The 24,472-nt window shown below is 46.5% G+C and overlaps 1 protein-coding gene across 1 annotated transcript in view; it reads right to left on the reverse strand.

Moving 5' to 3' along the window:
- The window catches only part of LRP4 (low density lipoprotein receptor-related protein 4), a gene marked incomplete at its 5' end in the record, with an annotated part of 40,540 nt that overhangs the window by 11,710 nt on the left and 4,358 nt on the right, over window positions 1–24,472 (reverse strand). The window contains 21 exons of the mRNA XM_009587376.1: window positions 249–389; window positions 1,066–1,197; window positions 1,450–1,639; window positions 1,967–2,168; window positions 3,129–3,234; window positions 3,899–3,980; window positions 4,625–4,833; window positions 5,551–5,673; window positions 6,253–6,429; window positions 6,952–7,169; window positions 7,531–7,687; window positions 7,989–8,219; window positions 9,278–9,403; window positions 9,572–9,706; window positions 10,095–10,220; window positions 12,550–12,675; window positions 12,810–12,929; window positions 13,274–13,402; window positions 15,899–16,015; window positions 16,463–16,576; window positions 18,602–18,718. Coding sequence (XP_009585671.1) covers window positions 249–389; window positions 1,066–1,197; window positions 1,450–1,639; window positions 1,967–2,168; window positions 3,129–3,234; window positions 3,899–3,980; window positions 4,625–4,833; window positions 5,551–5,673; window positions 6,253–6,429; window positions 6,952–7,169; window positions 7,531–7,687; window positions 7,989–8,219; window positions 9,278–9,403; window positions 9,572–9,706; window positions 10,095–10,220; window positions 12,550–12,675; window positions 12,810–12,929; window positions 13,274–13,402; window positions 15,899–16,015; window positions 16,463–16,576; window positions 18,602–18,718 — 3,078 coding nt within the window. The remainder of the gene's footprint in view (window positions 1–248; window positions 390–1,065; window positions 1,198–1,449; window positions 1,640–1,966; window positions 2,169–3,128; window positions 3,235–3,898; window positions 3,981–4,624; window positions 4,834–5,550; window positions 5,674–6,252; window positions 6,430–6,951; window positions 7,170–7,530; window positions 7,688–7,988; window positions 8,220–9,277; window positions 9,404–9,571; window positions 9,707–10,094; window positions 10,221–12,549; window positions 12,676–12,809; window positions 12,930–13,273; window positions 13,403–15,898; window positions 16,016–16,462; window positions 16,577–18,601; window positions 18,719–24,472) is intronic.

A 24,472-nucleotide genomic window follows, 5' to 3' on the forward strand; every position in this document is an offset into this window, starting at 1 on the left:
TAAAAACGCACAGGAACCTCAGTCAATATAGCAGGCAGCTTTTTCCACATAGTTGGGTTCTCTGTTTTCATATAAGGACATTCCTTTCCTGATTGGCAAGGAATATTTGCAGCACATACTAGAAAAAAACCCTATCCAAATTCACAACCTACAGCAAGATCTGCGCCTGGGTCTTTACTCAGACATTTAGATATGAAGTCACTTGTTGCTTTTCAAACAGACAGTCAAGTACCCTAAGAAGTTCAGACCTTCACGAGGATCCACTCCTATTGCAATGGTGTTCTTCATAGTGACATTGACTGAGACAACAACATCTGCGAAGTAGGGAATATCCAGAGAGACCATCCGGATGTCAGTCCTTCTGGCAAAGATCAGAAAGCTGGTCATTCCTGTGGAGAGTTGAAAACGGACCAGGTATCAGCGAGGAACAAATTTAGTCAACTGTAGGAACCATTTATTGAACATTCTGGAGGTGACATCCACTTCAGTGGGAAAGGGGAAGTCTCAGGCAGATCTCGGCTTATGGGGAGTCTGGACACAAAAGCTTTACTGAGCGTTATTGAATGCTTCTTTACATCCAAGTTGAAAAGGAGTGCACTCATAGAAGAGTTACTTCTGCTAATATGTGTGGGAAACGGGAACTAGGAGTCAGTTTTTTCCTGCTAAGGAGAAAAAGTGGATGTACCATGGCCTGAAGCCGAGTGCCTTCCACAATCCTCAAAAAGAGGGTCCATGGGAGGAGTGTGTACAGCCCTATTAAAGAATATAGCACCTTGTAGTTAAAAAAGAATCCACCTCAAGATTAGGGCAAAAGCATGGGGAAAAATGTGACATCTGGTTTAGTTGCCCAACATCATTTCAACAAAAATTTCTTCTGCATCAATATAGTTACCAGTAAGTTTCTTCATAGTAATTCCCACTCAAATTGAAGGTACGAGCATAAATGGGTTTTTCAAGGGGTAAAGCAGATAAGCACGCGAAAGTGAATTTTGTCCTCTAACAGGGCAGGAGCAAAATGTAGCTGTGATACAAAACTGCAATGAGGATTCTACAGAGAGGACTCACCAGGGGAGCAGGTCTTGCCATCAGATTGCAGGTTGATCCCAGTAGGGCAGGTACAACTGTAACCTTTTGGAAGAGGTGCCAAAAGGCACAGGTGACTGCAGCCTCCATTGCTAACTTCACACGCTGTACGTACTATAGGAAAGAGGATGAGAAATCCATAAGCCAGTAGCACAGGCACAAAAAAGGGGTGCAACAGCTATAGAAATGCATTCTAGAATGCCCTTAAATACCAAGCTGAGAGTTATTCTCATGCTCTCATATTCCACCCAGAGACTTAAGGCAACGAGAGCTGACAGATAAGTCAGCTCCTTGCAGGAGAGCTGTGCCACATACCAGAGCCTGAGCAAGCTCTCAGCTCAGTGTGGCTTGGGGCGAGCTCTGTACCTGGTGGCCTGTGCCGGTGGAAAACATGAATATCCATAAGATTCTCCAGATTGTCCTGCAGCGTTTCCCGAGCCTGCCCAGTCCTTCTATCTGCGCTCTGGATGCTTTTGGCCTGCCAGTCTGTCCAGTAGATTCTCTCGCCATAAAGAGTAAGTCCAAAGGGGTGAGGCAGATTGCTCCCAATCAGCACCTGGTCAGATTACCCCCAGCCCCCCCAAAAAACATTACTAAGAAGTCACTAAGGGGAAGAGGCTTCCCTTGCCCCCTCTCAACATCATAATTTACAGTCACAGCAAAAGGAGAGTGATGGGGCAACGTTAGCCCTCAAAAGAAGGTTCCCTCACACACAGTTTGCAACTGAAAGGGAGCTCTTCTCTCCCAGTGAAAGCAGCTCAGCATGTCTTGATTTGGAGATTTCACTTTCAACTGGAAAGAGAGGCAGGGGCCATCAGCACTCTGTGCTCTAGAACTTACACCTCAGGCTCCCAGACTCCCTCCTCAAAGATGGCTTCCTTACCTTCCTGTTGCTTCCATCCAGACTGGCATACTCGATGGTCTTCATGCCTGCATCTGCCCAGTACAAGCGCTGTGACTCATAGTCAATGGCCAAGCCGTTGGGCCATGTCAGGTTGGAGGAGATGATCACCAAGCGGTTTGAGGCATCCATACCAGCACGCTCAATTTTTGGGCTGGCTCCCCAGTCAGTCCAGTACATGAACCTGAACACAAGCCCAGACAGAAGTGAATGCCCACACTCCTCCACTGCCACTACGGCCAGGCAGTGTTACACAGAAGCAAGAGAGCCTGGTGCCTTCGGGCCCTAGCAGAAAGCAGCATTGACTAATAGCCTTGGGTTCTTGTAATGTACCTGAGATGATAACTCAAATTTATATACCTTCTACTGCCCAAGTGCTGGCCTAATTACAACATGGAGGAAAAAGTTCAAGATAATAGTTGAAGGTCTAAAAATTAACCAATTATTTACCAGTCTCCACCATTGGCCCTTGCTGCATTAGTCTTCCAGTAATCCACTCAAGAAAAGAATAGCACACTTTTATTCAAGACCTTCAACGCTTCTAAAGCAATGGCTGGCAAGCTTCTTCCTATCCACCCTATCTCCCCAGCTCCACAAGGTCTTATGATTCAGAAGCAAAATCCATTATTGAAACAACTTGTTTCTGTTACTCTACTCAGGTTTGCTTTCCATGGCACAGCTGATCCTTCAACACTCTAACACAGTGCTTTGAAGCCAAGAGGCCACTAATGTTACAGCTTGCTTAAGATCAGCAGTAATTTACCTGAGGAGATCCTTCTGACTGAACTCTGGTTGATAAGCAGAGCGCCTGAATACAAATTCAACACAGATGTGAAATAGAGAAATAGAAAAGATCTAGATTGCCTCACTCTCAACATTTTTTGTACCACATCTTTAGTTACTACGTCTCCAGGATAAACAAATGAAAACACCAGCCAGCTCCTGCAAGCTCTACAGCACAACAGGTAATTATCCCTGCTTATCTTGTTCAACTAGCATCCAAAATCAGGTCTCTAATTTCAGTCTTTGGCAGGATGTAGAACAATGGCACCAGAGAGAAAGACAGTTGCACAAAACCAAAGAACCTGAACATCTTTAGACACGCAAGAATTGCCACATCATCCCAGAAGAAAGAATCTCTCACCCTCCAACAGGGTCCACCACGATATCTCTAGGTCTGTCTAGGTTCTCCCAGATTAGAACAGTTCTCATGGTCCCATCTGTGTTGGAGACCTCTATCCGATCTGTTCCTACAAAAGTCAAGAGAGAGAATGAGAGAGATATCAAAGACCTCTGGAATCGCAACAGCTAAGGCAAAAAAACATCCATACAACAATGCATTCTTCCCCTCCATCCATCTCTGTTCATAGCTGGAAGATAGATACGAAACGTGGCTCAAAGTGTCACCTTCCATTAGATCTCTTAAGTCACCTCTGTGGCTGTCATTGGTGCTGAGTCCTGTATGAATGCAAACCAGCTCTTTCCTAAGCCCCCAAGGTGTCTCCGTAAGCATGAGAGAACAGCTAGAAAAGAATCTCCTTCCTTACATCTCTCCGAACTATGACTCTCCAGCAGGGAACATCCTCCAAATACTACCTGCTGCACCCTAAGATACACTGTTGGAAGATACATAAACACACACAATCACAAGCTCTGCAGCAAGACAACAGTGGTGCTTGACTTCTACTATAAACCTTTCTACAGAATTAATACTGGGGATACTGCAAAGAGAATTAAACTAAGGATTCCACCTCAACTCCCACTCTGTTAGAAGCACACGAGATGAAACTCCATTTTTTGCTAGACAGAAACCGACAAATTTGGAATGAGACAGATAGAACTACGCAGCTGTTTTTCAGTTTTCATGACTAATAAGGAAGACAGAAGCCTAGATAAAGCAGAGGATCCCAGTACCTGCATCCGTCCAATACAGCTTGTTGGTGACCCAGTCAATTGCCAGTCCAGCTGGACTTTCCAGGCTGGTGTCCACCACAACCTAAATAAAAACAAAAAGAAAAAATCCTTAGTGAGATTAGACCTTAGGGAGAAAGCACTTGCCCAATGCACTACCCATTCACAAACAACATTAACTTTTAAAAGGCAATAGCTCAAGCAGAGCAATGCCATACAAGAGAGAGCATTAAGGACTTAGATGTTCAAACAAGTCTTACATTTGGAGAAACACCTATTTTTCATGTCTGTTCAAACTGCAGCTCCAAACTTTGAACTCTGTTCCCCTCATTTATGGCAACATTAGCCTAACGGCATGTGCAAAAAGCATTCCCAAGGAGCGTGGCTCTTGTTCCAAATGTAGTACATAACAGAGGAGTTAATACTTTTTCCTTTCAGATTTTAGGGCTACAACAAAGGAATTGACCACAGCTTATAAATCAACATGCTTTGTGTCCCAATTCAAGATTTTCCATACAAGCAGGGACGTACACCAAACTTGTGTATGAAGTGTTCAGTGATCTTTCAGTGATCTCAGGGCTCTTCTGAGCCAGAACGAGGCAAACTAATGAACAACAAATCCAGCATGAACTGCAGCTCCTTAGAAGGCCAGTGTATCCCAGTGGCTTCAAATCTGATGCTCAGGGAGTCTCCTGGCTACATAACCTCCACACGTGATTAACACTGTACCTCCTGGCTCGATCCATCCCATTTTGCTCGGCTGATTGAATCGGTGCTAACATCTGTCCAGTAGACATAGTCATCCTTTGAGTCCCAGTCTAGAGCCACAGCGCTGCGAACATCAGCAAGGGGGATGACATCATCTGACAGGTCATCTGTGTCAAAGCTGATCCGACGGATGTCCATCCTTCGAGCAAAAAGCAGGAACTTGTCAAGACCTGATCAAAGGTCGAAAGGTCTTCTTTTAATTTCTCTAAGTTCAACAACACAGTGATAGACACAGACAATTCCCTGCTATATCCAACCTTAACCACTCACATCATCTCTCACTGGCAGGTCACAGCCCAGGATTTTATTGGTAGCAAAATATCCCCAAGGGGGGTGGGTGGGGCGGGTGGGCAGCAGGGGAACAGAGTAGTATGGAGCTGCCTCCTGAGGGTAACCTATACTGAGGGAACAAAGTCAACCATGTTCTTCAAAGAATGGCATAGACCTCCTTCCAAATCAATAGCTATGCCATCTCTTGGGAATCTAGGAGACAATTGGCCTAATTCTTCCACATGGTTCCAAACCAAGAGAAACTGTGGCAATCAAGAGGACTGAATTTTTTGTTCATCACTGACACAGCTCCTATGGGAGCTTTAGGGAAGCGATCAGCTGTGACAGGTAGCATGGCACCAATAGCAGCCCCGAAATAAGGGCCCAAGGATGGAACTTCTCTCTATCCCCACCCATCAAGCCTAGTGAGGGCAATGGGAATGCAGAACAGGGCAATGCATCAAAGAGGTGAAGAATCCTCTGGTGGGGCCCTTATTACTATTAAGTCTATCCAGCTGCATCTCCTTGGAAGCAACTGCTGCTGCTTATTCCCACTGCCAACCCTCTGCCACCCGCTGAACATCTGAGCATGCAGGCTGTGGTCCCACCTCACTTACTCTGGGCGCAGGCATGGCTGCTGGTCTTGCGGAAGCCTGTGGGGCAGGCGCAGGTGTAATCCTTGCTGCTTGGCAGGCAGAGGTGAGTACAGCCCCCATTGTTGGCCCCACAACGGGTTCTCCCTGCTCAAGTAGCCAAAGACAAAAACAACCACGCATAAAGCAAAAAGTAAAGGAAAGAGGAAAAACACCAGTCAAGGTGTCAAGACCTACATCGATAAAATAACTTGTCTACCCAGAATTTAATTGCGAATAAGGAAACATATAAACTAAAGCACTAACTCCATTTGTAGCGCTCAATTTTAAAATAAAGCATTTCACTCAATCCACTTCTAGAGTAGATTATGGCAATTGAAGAGGAATAAGGGAGATGTCAGTCATTACTAGTGCCCACTTATGATTTTTTCCCCCACCAAAACAGCTCTTGCATAAACAAGCCACCAAGTATTTCTTACTGAAAAGCCTCCACTCCCACGTGTCAGCAGGGGGAGCTGTGGTAACACCTAACACAGTTACCGGGGCTGAGGGACCTCAACTGAACTGCCGGATGGAGCAAGTTCTGCAGCAGCTCTGGATGGCGGCGGAGGTGGTGGATGTGTCTATTTACTGGGTTCAGGCTTGCCATCTCCCTGCTTTACAGGGTGGTGGGTGGCAGCCCGTCTTCTAGTAGCTCAAATGGGTTTCTACCCTCTCTGCAGTTACCTGCTGGCTGGCGCTGAGGATGCAGTGTGTGGATGTCCATAGGGAAGTGGAGTTTGTTGCGGATGATCTCCTGGTTCTTGCCTGTGAATTTGTTGGCACTGTTGATGCTCTTGGTGTGCCAGTCCGTCCAGTACAAACTGTCCTCAAACACGGTGATAGCAAATGGGTGCGGGAGGCCTGTAATAGACATCCAATACAGGGAGATAATCAGGTCCAATTGTCTACCCAGAATTTAATTGAGAATAAGGAAACATATAAACTAAAGCACTAACTCCATTTGTAGCACTCAATTTTAAAATAAAGCATTTAACTCAATCCACTTCTAGAGCAGATTATGGCAATTGAAGAGGAATAAGGGAGGTGTCAGTCATTACTAGTGCCCACTTACGATTTTTTCCCCCTCCAAAAAGGCTAGCAGGGAGACAAGGGAAAGCTCTTTCCACTGCCCCTTAGGCATTGCCACAGTCAACCCGCTCAAATCCACCTTATACTAACGTAATAGACGATTCCTCTTTCCCATCCACCAAAGACTGGGTAGCAAAACCCATCCCTCAGCGGTGGCAGAATTCATCCCACAGTGAAAGAACAGGAGACAAGCATAGAAGCAGGAGCCAGTGGCTCCGAAACTCAGAGCAGCACTGTGCTACTCTGTCTTCTTTACTGCAGAGAAAACCCCCCGTACACAGCCCTGTTACTTACCTTGGCTAATAACAGCCTTCCTATTCCGCCCATCAAGGTCAGCCCTCTCAATGACATGATGTTTGGCATCCACCCAGTACATTCGATGTCCTGCATAGTCAATGGTCAGTCCATTGGGCCAAAAGAGGTGCGTATCCGCAATGATGCGCCGATTAGAGCCATCCATGTTGGAATACTCAATGCGGGGAGTGTTGCCCCAGTCGGTCCAGTAGATAGTGCTGGAGGAGGTACGGAGAGACAGGCTAGAAAACTCATGTCCCACAGACTGCACCTAGCATCACTCCCTATCAGGGCAAAACAGTATCAGTCCTGTGACCTCGAGCATGAGACTGGGTCACAGCCATGGGAGAAGTGACAGCCAACAAGGTAACACCCAGCACTTTCAGACTGGTGAAACCTGAAGGGCCTAGAATAGGATGAAGGCTCTAAAGGGCCCCAGCATTGCCAGGTTGCCCAAACTGGCAGTAGTAAAAGAAGGCTTGAGCCCAGAAGCAGCCTTTGTGACCAAGGATGGGGTTTTCAACGTTCACCTGGAAGCACTTGCATGGAGGGCTCACTGGGGTCCTAAGTTTCACTCACCCCTCCATAGGATGTAGAGCAATTGCTCGGGGCTTCTCCAGGTTCTGCCACAAAAGCACTTTCCTGTGAGTGCCATCCAAGTTTGCTACTTCAATTCGAGATGTCCCAGAGTCTGTCCAGTATAATTTGTCATGGATCCAGTCAATAGCAAGTCCACCTATCTCCAAGGCAGAATTAAGCAAAGAATGAAACCAGGAGCAGGACCTGCTTAGAAAAATAGTTCCCTTTCCCTCTCAGCCTCAGAAGAGGCCCAAGGCAGCCCTCTTGTCTCTTCCCCCATCAACCAAAATTAACTCCAGGGGGACACTGATCTCACACCCATTCCATCCAACCCATCCCCTTGCTCAGGGAGATGCACTCCATTTTGAATGCTGGGTACCCACTTTTCTCCACTCACCCACCCCTATGCTCACACCATGGTCAGTCCCCACGCTTTTGCCTTTTTTGTGGTGACGCACCTGGGCTCTCCAGCCCTGTGGAAACCACCTCTTCCACATTGCTACCATTCAGATTGGCCCTCATGATGCGATCAAGAGTGACATCAGACCAAAACACCAGCTCCTTGCTGTGGTGGAAGTCGAGGGCAATGGCATTTTCCAGGTTGTTCAGGAGCAGCGTATACTCTGAGCGATGAGGCAACACTTGTCGGATATCAATTCGATTGGCGAAGAGCAGCACTGGCTCTGGCCCTGAGAATGTATGGGAACACAGCATTAGAGTATTTTGAGAGGGTCCTGCCTACCATTCCCTCTGCACCAAGTCCCAGAACATAGTTTTGCAGTACTGGCAGCAAGAAATCAACTCCCAAGTGCAAAACACTTCAGAGAGCTGTTTTCACATCCTCAATACACAGTCCTAACACAAGGATGAGCAGTTTTAAACCTTTTGGCAAACATTCACTCAGCAGTAAGTGATCGTTCCAGGTCTCACCCAAGCCTGCCTCACCTCAGCCTCTGAAACCAAACCACTAGGCAGCCACTTGGCAGCTGGACTATAGTTTCCTTTTCCTATATCCATCTCCTAGCCATACAAACACAGGCGCTCTACCACATCTTCTACCACAGACAAGACACAGTCAAAATCTGCCTCAGCCAGATACAAACTCAGCAGGTATTTCCACTGCAAAGAAAAGGAAAATAAGAAGAAAAACAAAACAAGAAAAACAATATCAACATCCTTTATTGATTTCATTAGGGGAATTCCTAATGAAATCTTAATTCTTTAAATGGAATTTCTAATTCCTCAGCTCCTACATTAGAGGAGCTGAGGAATGAAGTTAAACAAGTGTATAGATGCCCTTAAAAAACAGCAGATGTCCATACAGCAGACACTCACAGCATTCAGGACTGGTGACCAGCATAAAGGGTCAAACCACAAGGAGGTGTGATACAACCTCACTGACTGGAAAGGTTAAGACATTTCCTAAACAGAGACAGAGGCAGGAGGCTGTTTTTGTCCCAGGGTTTGGGTCACCAGGAATCACAAGGGACTAGGAAAAGAAGGCAACGGCTGTCCTGCTGGCAGGGAAAGGAAACAGTGAAGTATCTCTCCATGGTCAAAATCTCGCAGAATTTTCACAGGCATTCACCAACAACCTGGGCATATCTAATACAAATCCAGGTACTTCCTTTTCCTCACATTGCCTTAGCGAACAGCATAATGCTGCCAATGAAGCATTAGAGACAAAATTATGAGCACTGGACCAATACACACACACACACCAGAATAAGGTGGAACTCCTCTTTACCTAGAGCTTTGCAGCTACGCTTGTCAGGTCGCAGCTCGTAGCCTTGCTCACACCAACACTGGAAGCCTCCTTCACTGTTGGTACAGCCTTGGCTGCAGTAACCTTCCTCAGCACATTCATTCACATCTGCATGTTACAGACAAAAGGAGAAAGTTACCGTTAGATCATCAACAAGCCAGACAACCTCACCGATAGCTTGCTTCTGCTTTCATGCTCTGATTTGCACCCTATCATAGCCAGCAACTTCAAGCACATCAAAGCAGCAGGGAGGAGGCTACTGCTCCAAAAACCCACCTTGGCATGATCGGCCATCTTCCAGGAGCCTGTAACCTGTGTGGCAGGTGCACTGCACCATCCCTCGTACCATCTGGCACTTCTGAGCACAGCCACCATTGTTGACATTGCAGTTCTCCTCCCCTGTTCGTGGACCTGCGAAAGGAACACATGAAGATAACTGAGCTGAAACCACAAGACAGCTGCTTGTGTCCTCAGCTGTCAGGCAGCAGTTGCCCTTCAGAACAGGCTGAGGGGGAGGACACAGGCTGTGCTGGAAGCTGCCTCTTTGCAGTCAGAACTCTCCCCTGCAGGCCACAACCAAAGCGGACAACGAAGCTCAGTATAATATGCTTCTAGGATTCACTATCCCTGCAAACTTTGATACCTGAGATCATAATCTTCTCCTCATTATTCCTTGTCTGCAGTATGTAATTGGCAACCCAGGCTTTTTTGCTTACACACATCCTTCAGCAACACCAGATAGACTCCCATACATCACAGTGCCTCCATTTATGTTTAAGACTGAACTTGGAGAACTTACGGCAGTTTTGATGTGGGATCTCATCACTGCCATCTCCACAATCATTTGCTCCATTGCACAGCTTTCTCTGGCCAATACAACGCCCATTCCCACACAGAAACTGGTCTGGGGCACACTGAGGGGTCCCTGCAACAGAAGAAGGGGAAAGTATGCACATCATAGCTTTCTGATGGAACAACAGTCATAGTGAAGAAAAAGATACAGAACATTTTCTAAGATTTGTCACAAACTTTACATATGAGCACAAATCCATGACTCCTTCCTTGAATTCAGCTTATCTTGCACTCCTTATCGCTCCACATACGTTTATGCTGATTTGGAGGCCTGTGAACTCTCCTCCAGACTGAGTCCAGTGTTGCTTTATTGGGAAGTTCAGCTATTTAGTTTCTCTCAGACTGACTGGAAGGTCCTGGCATAGTTCCCTTTGGTTCCAGATTCCACAACCCTACTCAGCATGTGCAAGAGAGGAGTCAGTTCCTCACTTTAATCATCTGACATGTCATCCCAGCATGGCTACGGATCTTAAACCTGCCTAGGAGTCAGCGTCTTGTCCAGCCCTAACTGCACTGTGACAGACTTGGAATGAGATTTACACGCATCCTTGAAATCTGAGCTCAGGCAACAGGATTTCACACATGAGCTACACGCTTCAACTTCTGCTGTTGGCAGGGAGACTCTACAGAATTCTTGTAAGTAAAGTAATACTGTTTGTAGGGACTTTGCCAATCGGATTGTTTCTTCAGCAATAACTGCACTGTCCTGTTGCCTCTTATTTCTTGTACCTCTTAAGCTGACTTGGTTAGTGGTTTCCAAATCATCACCCTCTGATAATCCTAGGAAGACAACAGGACAATATAGTTATCAGCAAAGAAACAATTACATTGGCAGACTGCCTGTAAGCAGCATGGAAAAGGGTAGTTGTGAGATTAATAACAAGCACAAATAAGAACTAACAGACACACCAACTGGGAACATAAAACCAAATCACATGCAGATTCACTTTTCAGAGCACAGGAATGCTTTTTATGAAGGATTCTGAAAATTGGACTGCATTTGTTGCAACGAACATAAAGATCCTTACATAAGCTGATCTGCTAGTATTCTAGGAATCTTCTCTCTATGGCCAATAAAAATACAATTCTGCTCTAAATCCAAGAGTTGACACAGATTTTAACTCTTGCTACAGACATTGAGACAGCACGCTATTTCACTTACATGAGCCAGTACACATTCTGCTTGGAATCCCCGAGTTCATTTTTACCTGCTGACTATCACCGTAGACCTAAAGCAGAACTGCACAACTAACCTTACAGTAACAATAGCTGTGCTCCACCACCTTGGGCTGGGTTTGAGGTGGAGAGGTTGAATTTCAGTGGCTCTGGAAGTTTGACTTGGCTTCCGGGTGACAACTCTTCTTTCAATACCTCTAAATACCTTTGTTATCAGGATGAGGAAACACGGTTACTGACTTCTCTTTAAGTACAATTGCCTTTTCCAGGATCACCACCATCTCCTGCACACTGGGGGTGCTCATGACAGCTGACCAATCTAGAGCAGCTGCTCTCAAATGGCTACAAAGCGCGTCTCTCCAGGTCCTCTGAGCTCAGCTGTCCTTGTAGAACACCCACTCTCCCCTCCTCAACAGGCCCAAACAAGGGTTACAGTTTCACAAATCCCTTTTGTCACCCCTAAAACCACTGTTTAAAATACCCTTCTGATCCAGAAGGGTCAGTATGCAGAGCTGGGCTCCACTCACTGGGATGAATTCATGCATCAGTACACACTATTCCTCAGCAAGGCCTACAGACATCCTGAAGGATTTAAGGAAAATAGAAGATTCTAGATATTCCTTGAACCCTACCATTACACTGGGGTCTGTTGAAAACCTCCTCTTCTCCATAACCACTATTATATAAAAGAATGGCTATATGCGAAATGATTACTAGAAGGAGAGACTCCTGACTAAGTATCTAAGGGGGAAGCTGACACCCTTAACCTCTAAAACAAAGGCTTTACCCTTCACTTCCACAAAATGCCCTTTTTGATTCCACTGCCTGCTAGAATTGCTTGGCAGTTTCACAAGGCCACATGAAAGCTATCCAGAACTATCTAGAAGGCATGAGTTAGTCCATTTGACAAAGGTAGCAACTTTGCACACTATTAATGTTTCCAATTCTGAATGGAATCATTTCAGAGCTCTGTGGTAATTCATAGTGTAGGGACAGGATACAACGATACACGGATCTGATATTTACCAGAAAACACCACCATTTAAGTTAGTTTAAGCAAACAGACCTGCACCTGTTTGCAAGCGTATAAGATAGCCTATAGATCCCATTCTTTGGGAAGGATGGAACCTCTAGGCTGAACTCAGTGAAGCAATCCAAAAGACTTCACTACCTATTACCTCTAGGATAGAAACATTAGCTATAAGCAGCAAGGCAGCAGGCCAAACCTGTGTTCTCGCAGTTCTCCTCATCGCTATTGTCAGAGCAGTCATCTTCCCCATCACAACGCCAGGACAGACGGACACAGCGCCCTGATTTACAGCGGAACTGGTCAGCTGTACACATCGATGTAGCTGAGAGACCAAAGAAAGAACATCAGATGAGCAAGAAGGATCAGAAGAGACCCAATTCCAAAGCTAACAGTCCCAAACACTCTTTTGCATCCGCAGAAACTGAATGCTTCCTTCCAGCAGTTCCCAGTACTCACTGCAGTTCCTCTCATCTGACTGGTCATCACAGTCGAAGTCTCCATCACACCTCCAGCCTGCGTTAATGCACAAGCCACTGTTGCACATGAACTCTCCAGAGCGACAAGGCTGGTGAGATGCTGCAGAGATGGTAGAGAATATAAAGAGCAAAGTCAGACCAATGTAACATCCCCGAAGACCCTCAGCACCACCCTTACACTCCACTATTGTGGAACTTGGTCCTGAATAGACTCCTCCAGGAAATTGCTTTAATTCCTGTATGCAGAAGTGTACTGACTACGCTGATGGTTCCCATCACTATTCTCACTTTCCCAAGTTTAAAAAAAAAAGAAAAGACAGAGTCAGCTTATGTGTGAACAACTAGATTGCTGTCTGCACTGCAACCCCTCTCCAGCCAATGCAAAATTCATTTAGGTTTGCAACTCAGATGCTTGGACAAGTATATCACCCTGCACTAACTTACAGCAGTCGGATTCATCAGACCAGTCCCCACAGTCATCATCACCATCACAGTGGTAGATGTCCAAGATGCAGCGTCCATACGCACACTGGAACTCCTCCAAGCTGCAGGTGGCAGCTGGAACATCTGATGCTAACAAGGGAAACAAAGAAAAAATGCCTGAGGTGACAGGGCACAATCGAGTTTAGATGCAACCTTCTCGGTCTAATAACGGACTAGCAAGTATTCAACGGAAAGGTGTTGGAAATTACTAGCCATTGCTGCGTATCTCTGCATGACTTGTATTACTGAGAGGAACTTGAATGCTGTTTGTGCTTCACTGAGGGGCAGGTTACACCTATATATAAAGACACCCATGCAGACAATCCACTAAAATAAGTAAATAACTATTTTTTAAAAATTAATTAAAAAAAATTACATAGGATGTTAGTCTATAAACAGTAACTTTTCAAGAGCCATTAAGTTCTAGAGAAGAAAACAGGTATGAAGAAGCAAGGGTTGATGGGAAAGCAACAAAAAGGATCCAAGACTGTCACCTTCCATCTTATTCTTGAGGCACTATGTCTTAGTGCCCTCCAGAAAGTGTTTAAATTGTTTATTAAACCTGAAAAAGGTAGATATAAAAACAGATGGAAAAATACATATACCCTTTGGGGTAGCTCTATATTAAGAATTGAGGCATGTCAGAATGCAAGTATGGAATGAGTCCTTGAAAATTTTCATGAAAATAAGCACTCGAAGATCAAAGGAAGCAAGCAAGCAGCAAGGTGCGCAGGTCTGCACCTGACCTTTGAGGACTTGCCCCCTCCCCTTTCCTCTCAAGCTGTCACCAAAACAAACCGTGCTTTATTAGTAAGGAGTACTGCCAGACAGATGACCCTGGGCAAAGCCCAACAAACTTATAGTCAAGGATTTGTCCACTGTTCTCTGTTCAACAATACACTCTATGTGGGAAGGGATGAAAAATATTTTGAGTCCCACACAACAGAATCTGACACCTCTTCTTCATACTGTCCAGAGAATGCAACTGCACGTTTCAGGCATGTAAGTCTTCCAACTGAGGAGCTCTGAAAATAAATCCATTAAACAAAATGCAGAAGAAAGACTGACAGTCTGGGAAGTGAACTACACCTGCCTCTCCAACCTGAAGAAGCGAGCACAGCCTGCAGGCATGCAGTAAGAGCTTTAGTTCAGTGAGTATCCAGTGGCTGGATACTAAAATGTGTGTTAATGTGTGCCTCACCAAAGGAGCCCGAAAGGAGTGTTTGGATCTCCTTGAGGAGAAAATTAAGTCAGTGACTTAAATTCTCATGTACTGTGATACAATTATAACGCACACACACTGAAAAGAAACACACACACACAAAAACGAACAGTTTAGTCCCACCTTGTCCTAGATGAATGACAAGCAGGACTGGAGATAAGGAAAAGATGATAAGATAAGGAAGATAAGAAAAAGGGAGGTAGCTGAACTGAGCTTCTTAGTGAGTTACTTAAAATGCCTTATAGAGGCAACTGCCAGCCAGGACTGGAGAAGCATTCCAGCTCAGAGAAGCAGGGGCACCAGTTCTGGGTGCCCCCCCACTCCCATAGGAGGCAAGGTTGAAAGTCTCCCCTCCTTTCCTGAGGGCCTATTCATGGCCTGCAGGGAACTGACAGGCAAGGGAGCAAGAAAGGGAGAGGGGAAAAGGAGACGGAGAGAGGCTGGCTTCCTCTTAGAGCCCTTCCCTGGCTTAGAAATGTTTGCAGCCTCTGGCTCCCTGCCAACTCTCATTATCTGGAGAGATAAAAGACAACTCCCCCATGCATCCACTCCCCCTGCCCTTCAGGAGCTGGCGGCCCTGATCCCCCTCCCAGAGCCTTTTGAAGTTTCCTGCTATCTAGAACAAATTCTGCAAAATGCCTTTGAGAGCAGGGTGGGGGAAGGGACCACTGCAACTTCCACAGACACCGACAGTGCCCACAGACACAGGAGAGAGGCAGTGGGGGTTAGGAGGGGACATAATAGACTCCTGTCCCCCTTGCTACAAGCCTGTGAAGGTGGAGGAGAAAACAACTGTTGTGAGCTCTCACTGTCCCCCCTTCCCCACCAGTCACATCAGCTTCCAGCTAACTTGTCCTGTCGGCCCTTTTCGGACAACGTCCTGCATAAAGCATCCGAGTGAAGAGGGGTGGGCAGGCAGACCCTGCAGCATGCCAGCTGGGGATGTGCAGTGCCTGAGGATGCTGTCAGTGGGCAGAGCCTCCCCAGAAATTTCAGGCAGGAATCAGACAAGAGGAAAAAGAAGGGATAGTTTTCTCCCCTTCCCCCCTGCCCTCCAACTCCTACAGTTTTATATAGAGCTGTGTTCAGTAAAGCATAAGCCTCCTGCTCTGACTCAAGGTCACACAGCCATGGGAAGGAACAGAGAAGCAGCCAGGCACAGACAAAGTATGCCTGTGAGGTAACTCAAGAGATACACCATTCTCTTGTGCCCTCTGGGGTAGGCAACAGAAGGCAGCATAGCTGCCAGTACAGGCAGGACTAACTTGTTTTTGATCTCTGCTGCATAAAACATGCCAAACCCCAAGACAGGAGCAGGTCCAAAGGGCTACTTCCTGTGGTTACCAAGCAAGGAGAGCACTTACGGCAATTCTCTTCATCCGAGCCATCCTTGCAGTCTGTGTCACCATCACAGAACCAGTGCTCAGCTATGCAGCTACCGTCACTGCAACGAAACTCCTTCTCCGAGCACTTTCTCATATCTGCAGAGACAGCAACGCAAACAAAGTCTTGGCTTTTCTCAGAGTACCCAGGAAATAACCGCACCATGCTCCTGAAGCTCCTAGGGCACCCACAAACAAGATTGTTCATTAAACCATACATACCCATGTCATGCAGTGCCTGAGCAAAACCATCACTGTTCATTTAACTGACACGGAGTGCTAGATTCAAAAGGAATCCACGGGACTTCACAATGGCATGTCAAGGAATAACAGGTCTCAAGTGATTTTTGCCTGGCAGGTAAGTCACACAGCCTGAGATCCCAAGCAGCTAGCCTTGGGAATGGAATATCCCACAAGCCCAGCCCAGACAAGCCAGCTGCGAGCCCTCACCATGCTCAGAGGATCCTAGAACTGCACAGGTTGGAATCTGTGCAACCCCTTTTAAAGCACTGGCAGGGCAGTATTTGCAAGGGCCACATTACTCACCACACTGCTCATCGCTATTGTCGCCACAGTCGTTGTCACCATCACAGTGCCACAGGCTGCGGATGCAGTATCCATTCTGACATGAGAACTCATCTTCCTCACACTCCCGTGGAGCTGCAGGGACGCAATGGAGATAAGGTGAAGGCAAGGCAAGAAGACTTACCTTGTAGAACGCCAAATCTGTGACATGTTACAAATCGAGCAACATCGTCCTCCAAGGACACTGCGATGTTGGAGAGCTGATTACCCTTCCCCTAACAATACCAGGAGGGCTACTGTGAGATTTCTTGAGCGTCTCTCTTCCACTCCCTCCGCAAGTCAATAGTACAGCAGGCTCTAAAATTTGAGAACATGAGTCAGAGGAAGTACCTGGAACAGAGAGATGGATCCACGCACCCTGTGCTGGTATTCTAGCACAGCCCCAAGCCAGGCTCAAGAGATCCCTACACAGATAGAAGGCAATCCAGGCCTCTTTTTAAAGGCCCTACCATTATCTAATAAATAATTGCTAGTAGAATTGTATCTCCACCTTCTTTTCACAACAATGTCAAAGCTATCTTCAAAGGAAAGGAAATGTTCATTGAAAAGGGAGAGAGAAAATTTAAACTTCCTCTTCCGAACACCTCAGTATTTGCAGCCTCATTCCACCCTCTTGGCCAGTCTTCTAAGGCAGCTTGTCTGCAGACCAGTGAGGAAAGGGACTGCAAAATTAGCACCTGAGGACCTCAATCCAACAGAAACCCTCCAGTGGTTATATGCTAGTCTGAACAACCCCCTAAGAGTCTCTTATTCACAAAACCTTGCCTTCCTCCTTTCATTAGTCTCCAAATCTTTTGATCCCACCTTTCTCCACTGTTGTCTTAGATATGAGGGCATTCTAACTTTTTCTGAAAAACAGAAGACGAAACAGACCCAGACCTATATACCTTTTCTTTCATGAAAATCTTTGAATAGACCGGAAAACTGAGCTTAGTCCTGCGATCCAGAGCATCACACAGGATGTCAAACCCCTGAACCTCGCTTCCCAGACCTTTGCCCAAAAGGGCAGGCAAAGATCAGGGGCATACTGATCAAAAAGTGAATTCATTTCCACGCAAGTATTGGACATGGAATACTTTACAGCCAAGAGCTTTATTTTTGCATTTCTTGAGATGTGGTTCCTCCATCAGAGCCACTCTGGAGCACCACGCACACAACTTTTGTAGAATTGAAGGACTGTAGTGATGCTTATTAAGCAGCTGCAACCATCTCAACCAGACAGCAAAACAGTTCTGCTCCTAATTGCAGCCTGATGTCAGCCCTTAGCAACCAATGCAGTTTCAGAGAAGCTGAAGCTCCAGTGCTACATAACACGCTGGTTCTCTGGCATGTGCTGCCAAGTACGGACCTGACAATTTGTTGTGGAGAAGGGAAGTTGTATCCCTGAACACCTTTTGCTAATGGCAGTCAAGCACAAGTAACCCGTGTCCTCAACACAAATAGGAAAGGAGGGGGCTGAGCTCTAAAGACAGGCAAAATTCCCTCCATCTAAGCACAACAGCAGTGCTCACAGCTAGCAGCCTGCCATGGCAGCTCTTTTGAAGATGGTACCTCACATGGCAGCAGACAGTCAGCTTCCAGGGTAACTGGTCTCTGCGTGGGCAGCATCCCTACAGCACCTCCCTCTCCTCAGGGAGCTCTGTTTGAAGGGAGAGGATGCTGGGGACAGCCCGGCACAGCAGGAAAGTCAGACAGTGGAACCTGAGGCCACAGGAAGTCAGCCAGACAGGCAGTTCAGTAGGATTTGGCAGGGGTTAGGTGTTTCCACGAACAGGGGAGGACACGAAGAGCTGAGCTCAGGGAAGTGCTTCATGGGACATTAACTAGCAAGGCTGCAGGGCATAAACGGTTCTCCAGCTGGATGGAGAAGCATCCCCTCCCCCAGGACATGCAGCTGTACAGCAAGCCAGGTGCCAAGGCGGCAGGGCTTACGGACATCAGGTACACACCTCTGTCAAGAGGCAGGATATAGCTTATTACAAGCCAAAGGTCTGATTCAGTGGATAAACTCTTACATTCCTGTAATAAAAAGGGTCAACTTTCCTTGGCCATGGCAGGCAGGCACTGCACCCACCCTCTCCCCTCAGAGAGGTGACTTACGGCAGTCCTGTTCATCAGAATCATCCTCACAGTCGTTGTCTCCATCGCAGACCCACGATCGGCGGATACACTTCCCGTTGTCACAGTGGAAGTCCAAGGGGGAGCAAGTGGGCAGCACTGCAACAGCAAAGAAACACCTCAGGGAGCTGCAGCCAGCTTCCTTCCTGAAAGCAAAGTTCCTTCCCTCCTGAGGGAGGAGGGCTACACCTCTTAGAAACAAAAGACATAAAATTTCAAGTCATGAGGAGGAGCTGTCCCTCAGATGGGGGGCCAGGGTAGGTCTGTAGCTTGGCAGTCTCTCCTCCCCAGAGAAGCACTGACCTTTCCACAATAAAGTAGCCACCACAATTCCCCCACTGAGTTCCTTTTTTCTCTTTCATCCCTGAGCCTGCTGTTCTCCCATAACTGCACTTGTTTTATAACAAGCAAAATCACATTATCAGCATCCTTCCTGCATGCTTCCCAGTGCAGTCCATCCTGCTTCTATTACACAGCGAGTTCTTTAGAGTGAGAACTATCAGAAGCAATGTTTTTGGGAACAGGATTTTGCAAGGTACATGCTACAGTCTGTGTTCCAGTGTGGGGACTCTGCCAGCATTTTTGCCTAACAAACCTGCAAGGAGAAGCTTAGAGGCAGGAATCCACTGCTGGGAATAATTCGCTGTACCCTGGGTGTGGGCAACAGAGTCCAAACCCTGCTAGGTCTCCAGAAGGGATGGAGAAAGGGGGCAGACATGGGATGATGCTTGCCTACACAGGAGTTTGTTGGCAATGGAGTGGAACCACAAATCCACAGTGTTTGAAGAGGCCTGGAGCCACAAAGCTGGAATTCAAGGGGGAGCATCAGCCCTTGTCCTTCCCCCCACAGATGAGAGGAACACTCAACCCTGGGAGGTTCACGCTTTTAAGTGCTGCCAGCTGTGGTAGGGAAGGGGCTGCACAAGACTGTTCCTGACAGGTGTGTTCTCCAAAGAACAACGTTCGCTCAGCGATGCGAAGGGGCGAGGGCTGGAGAGGCTAGTGCCTGAAACCCTTTCATCCCAGCCCAGCTTGCCGACAGCATCTCCCATCTGTCACCAGGCGGGCCAGCCCTCTTCTGCTATGCTGCTACTTCTTCCCCTGCCAACTCCATCCTGGAGGTGGGAGCGCGAGGGGAGGGAGGCGGGTAAAAGAAGAAGGTGAAGACAGCAGCTACACACACAAGGAGAAGGATTTAATAAGGAAACAAATAGTCGCATTTTCAGCTTTTCCAGCTTCCTCAACCCTCCATTTCCCCTTGGCCCAGGACTGCTGCCAATGTCCTGTGAAAGCAGCATGGATTACATGATACAGAATCATTCACTGCTCTCTATAGCTAGTCCTCCAACATTTCTCACCACGGGCCTCTCCTAAAAGCCTCCCACCCTAAGAATACACTAGTGCAGTTAAATTCAGACTTGCTCTAACATCTCTTTTCCTAACCACAAATTCGGATCATCTTCTCAGCTGTTCCTGCAGTATGGCAGGCATAGGCATCTCTGTACCTGGGAGGACATCACTGCAGACATCACTGCTCTCAATGCTGAACCCTGCACTAGGTGACAAAATACAGAATCTGGCACTGGCCCTTGGGAAAAGGTTCTTCCCATCATGTCCAGGATCCCATGCAGATATATGTCCAGGTCAGATCCAGTTACTTCTAGGCCCCAGAGAGATATGAAGAGAGGGAAACATACAAATTTGTATTTGCACCCCAAAGGTTTGACAGCACCCTGGTCTTCCAATGGCTGACCCGTTCCCTTACACTGCACTTTCTCTGAGCACCCCTGTGCTGCTGCATCAAAATGGAGAGGGAGCTTCCCCTTCTTCCCCAGGGCAAGCAGAAGGAGAAAACACTCCCGTTCCCAAACTCTGCTTCCAAACAAAACCAAGACAGATTTCTGGATTCAGAGGATTAGTCCCACTCTCCCTCTTCCCAAAGCACAACTTCCATACGTTGCACGCTGAGCAAACCTTCCCTGGCCTCAGCTGTAGTTGCAGGACTAAGACCATCCCCCCCAGCATATGCTTTTCTGTCTGCTCTCCCGGATCCCAGCGTGACTAATCACCAAAGGACTGCACAGGAGCCACCTGGAAGGGAATTTGCATGCTGACTCTCCAGGGGAGAATTCTTCAGGCTCCCAGAGGGTTAGGCCATTAGCGCTGGTTCAGAGCCGATACCATTATCCCACTGAACTGCTGCATCCTTTCATGAGGTAACGACACAAAATGAAATTCCACCCCTACAGGGAGCAGTTCAGCCAATTTCATACTCCCCCTAAATATAAAAATTGAGCTTCAAGCACAGGGGAGGGGGAGCAGGGGGAAGAGGGCAAAACACAAACTGCCACATACAAAGGAGGACCTAATTCCCACCCCAGCAGACAGCAAGTGTGTGCCAGCCCAGACAACACCAGGGGGGAGATAAATCCCCTTCTACAGGAGCTCTCCTTTAAAGGAAAAAGAAAAAACACAAACCCACTTAAGTAAAAAAAAACAAAACCTAATGAATGAAGGCTGATGTCTCATCGAGCAGAGGAACTGCCAATGGGATCAGGGCAGGGATCCACATAAACTCGCAACCTGAATCTAATAATGGTCAGAAAGGATGCTTCAAAGGAAAATGCAAGAGATTCTGGGAGCAGCTTTCACACGGGGCAGTCTCTTCCTAACCCCCTCTTCCCAGCTCTGCCCTCCCAATCCACAATCCTTTCTCCCCATTAAAAAGCAAAATGCCTACGCAGAAACATTCCTGTGTTTCCTTCTACTCCTTCTAAACACATAAGGCTTCAGTTCCACTGTACAGCCCTTTGCTCTACGGTTGTTATTATTCAGCCCTTCTGTTGGTCATTTATTACTTTATATTTTGATGAGTTTTATTCCTACGGAGTTAAAGCTGAAGGCATACCACTAGCCCAAAGTTAATGTTTAGCACTGTTGTAAATACATCCAAAGTGTTTGGAAATTTGAAGTTAAGAGGAAATTCAAAAGTTAAGAGGTCACACTTAGGACATTCAAACAACCTCTACTATATTTTGTCCTGACATCATAGAGCAGCTATACAGTTTAGTAAGTGTATTGCTTTAACTCATATAACTCATTTTAAAAGCCACACTTCCATGGTCAGAAGAAGAGTACATGGCAACACAAATGAAGCAGTAGGAACTCGTTTCACTGCCACAAATAGAGCAAGACCTCTCTGGACAAACTGGATTAGCATCTAGAAGACTGGAAACAGAACCCCTGTATTCTCTTCCCAGCTTGATGTTGATGCTTGCATGGCCATGAGACAGTTCTGTCTCTTTAGCCCCACTTCCCCAACCTGTAAAATGAAGGATATTTATTACTTCCTAAGAAAGCTGCAAGTCCTCCATAGGCACTGCTTCCACTGATGAGAAAGTAATCACAGATTGCACCAACATGTTTTCACCACTACTCATAGCAGGATTAGGTAATGCAACAGTAAACACATTTAAGCCTCATCTCCCCTTCCCTGCTCAATTCCAGCTTGATCTCTCCATATCTGTGCAAAGAAACAGAATTTTCCTAAAAGAGATGAGCAAAGGCAAGTCAGAAACAGAATTTTCCTAAAAGAGATGAGCAAAGGCAAGTCCTAGGATGGAGCTGAACACAGACAAATGCCCAGACAGACAGGGACTAACCCGCCTCTCCATGCAGAGCAGAGAGGCAGGATGGGGACAAGCCCAAGGAAGGGGAGCCGGTGGGAAGAGCTAGGCTGGGCAGCAACAACCCAAGAGAGCACATCTGTCAACTGACAGTGAGCAACACAAAAAGGCCTTTGAACTTCCAACCATTTCCCTGAGCTCATCCCTCTGCATGGTCACACTGGACATCATCCAAGGTTTCAGCAAAGCTAGGTCTATCGTAAGCCTGCTATTCCTCCCCCTCTCCCAACTCCTATTACACAGGGCACTCTTTTATGGCCGAGCAGAAGGGGAAGGGGGAGGGTGGGGGAGAAGGGAAGTTTATAAGGTGAAACGCAGAGTGAATCACGTCCCACTGTCCTTTGAACACTTTATCCCTATTGCCTGTGGTGAGCAGGTTGCTTTGTACCCAAGGACAGTGAGCGACTGGTGTTCAGAGCTCTGGAGCGCAGCGGTTTGAACAATACTGCTTGTTTAATTAGGCAAACTGTCGGTCATGTGAAGAATGAGAAGTTAATTTAAAAAATAAATACGAACTCAAAAAAAAATTCATGCTACCTACATTAGAGACAACTGCAGCCTGAGGCCCAGCTACGTCCACACGCATGCATGTGTCATGAGCATACACATACACACAAACATAGGTCTGTTTGCTGAGATCTGTAGCACAGCGGGCAAAAAGTACAAAAACAAGAATAAAGGACATTAGCCCGCTCTCAGGAAGAAATAGGAGACACTGCATTTTACTAACTACATTTTGGAAAATCTAGTTTCAGAATAACTAAAATGTTTCCAATCACACTGCTGAACTGTATTTAAGGATGCTGCTGGTCAAAAGAAAAAAAAAAGAGAGAAAAAATAATTTTAAAAAGAGTATTGTCACCCGATCTTTCATAGCCCTTTGATCACAAGCGCTCTGCCCGAGGGGGCACTGCATTAATTCTGACGCCTTTTAAAGGAAACACGCATACTCCAAGCCCAATAAAATGATGAAGTATGGTTGCAGATATGGAACTGGTGTCTTTTCAAGAGAAACTTGAACTCTTGTCAGGAGTTCCTAATTAGTCAAACTTGAAGTTTAGAAGTGAAGCTTCACCTGAGCTCTTGCATCTGAGCTCAAGACCGGTGATTAAGTGAAGGGCAGAGGGAAAGTTATTCTTTTAAAGTTTCCATTAATTTTATTAAAAGACCTGTGAGATTTTTATCCTTACATCACCTCAAAAATTTTGTTGTGGGACTGATAAGCAGGCTATACTGATAACCCTGTTCCTGGCAATGAAGAGACCCTCTCCTGGCCTTGAATGAGTTGTAGCTCAACAGGAACTGCCTAAATTTCCCAATGAGATGGGAACAACAGTCCACTTTCAGTAAGCTTTAAGGTGAAAGAAGCAAATTCTTCTTCAGTCCCTTTAAATGAAAAAGTATTGTACAACAGTGCATGGAGCTAAGCAAGCAAGTCTGTGTCCCAAGGAGCTACGCATTTACAAGCTGATTAGGTATGATACAGAGCCAAAATTCAGACGAAGGGATTTGGCGTATCTTAGGAGAAACAGAACTATTTATCAATCCTCAGGCCAAGTTTACTCAGTTGTCCTTTCACCCTTGCCACAGGAAGTAAGACTCATTCACACCACGCTGGACTTCAAAGCGCATGCAGGAGGGCAGAATGAAAACCATTCCTCCGCTTGCATGCGGCTTTCGTTAGGGACAGTCCAAAGTAGTCTCTGTTGGCACAAGGCAGGAAGGCAGCTGAGCTACTCTGTGCATGTGTAGCAAAGGGCTTCCAAGCCAGACACTGTCAGCAAGCCAGAGAACTGACACCAGAGAAAGTCTATGAAGCTGGCATGACAGCTGGGAGGTTGCTTATTACTATTATTACTACAGCCCTCTGGCTTGTAAACATGATCCAGAGCAGGAAGCAAACATGTCACGGAATAATTGGCTCCCATCACAGCAGGGCTTCAGATCTGCAAGAAAAACAGTTCCTGTCACAGCCAGGTAAGCAGAGGCAGGGCTCTCCCAAAAGCGATGGGAAAATACCTATGAGAGGCAGACATTCCGAGGACACCAATACAAATGGAAAATGTCTGGGGTGTGCAGAAAGGGTAACAGTTGAGGAAAAACTTAGTGCAACTGACTCAAAAAGTGGGAATTTGGTTTAGTTTGTAACAGAACATGAAAAAAAAAA

This window comes from Fulmarus glacialis, unplaced genomic scaffold, assembly GCF_000690835.1.
Source record: "Fulmarus glacialis isolate BGI_N327 unplaced genomic scaffold, ASM69083v1 scaffold4271, whole genome shotgun sequence".
Taxonomy (NCBI): domain Eukaryota; kingdom Metazoa; phylum Chordata; class Aves; order Procellariiformes; family Procellariidae; genus Fulmarus; species Fulmarus glacialis.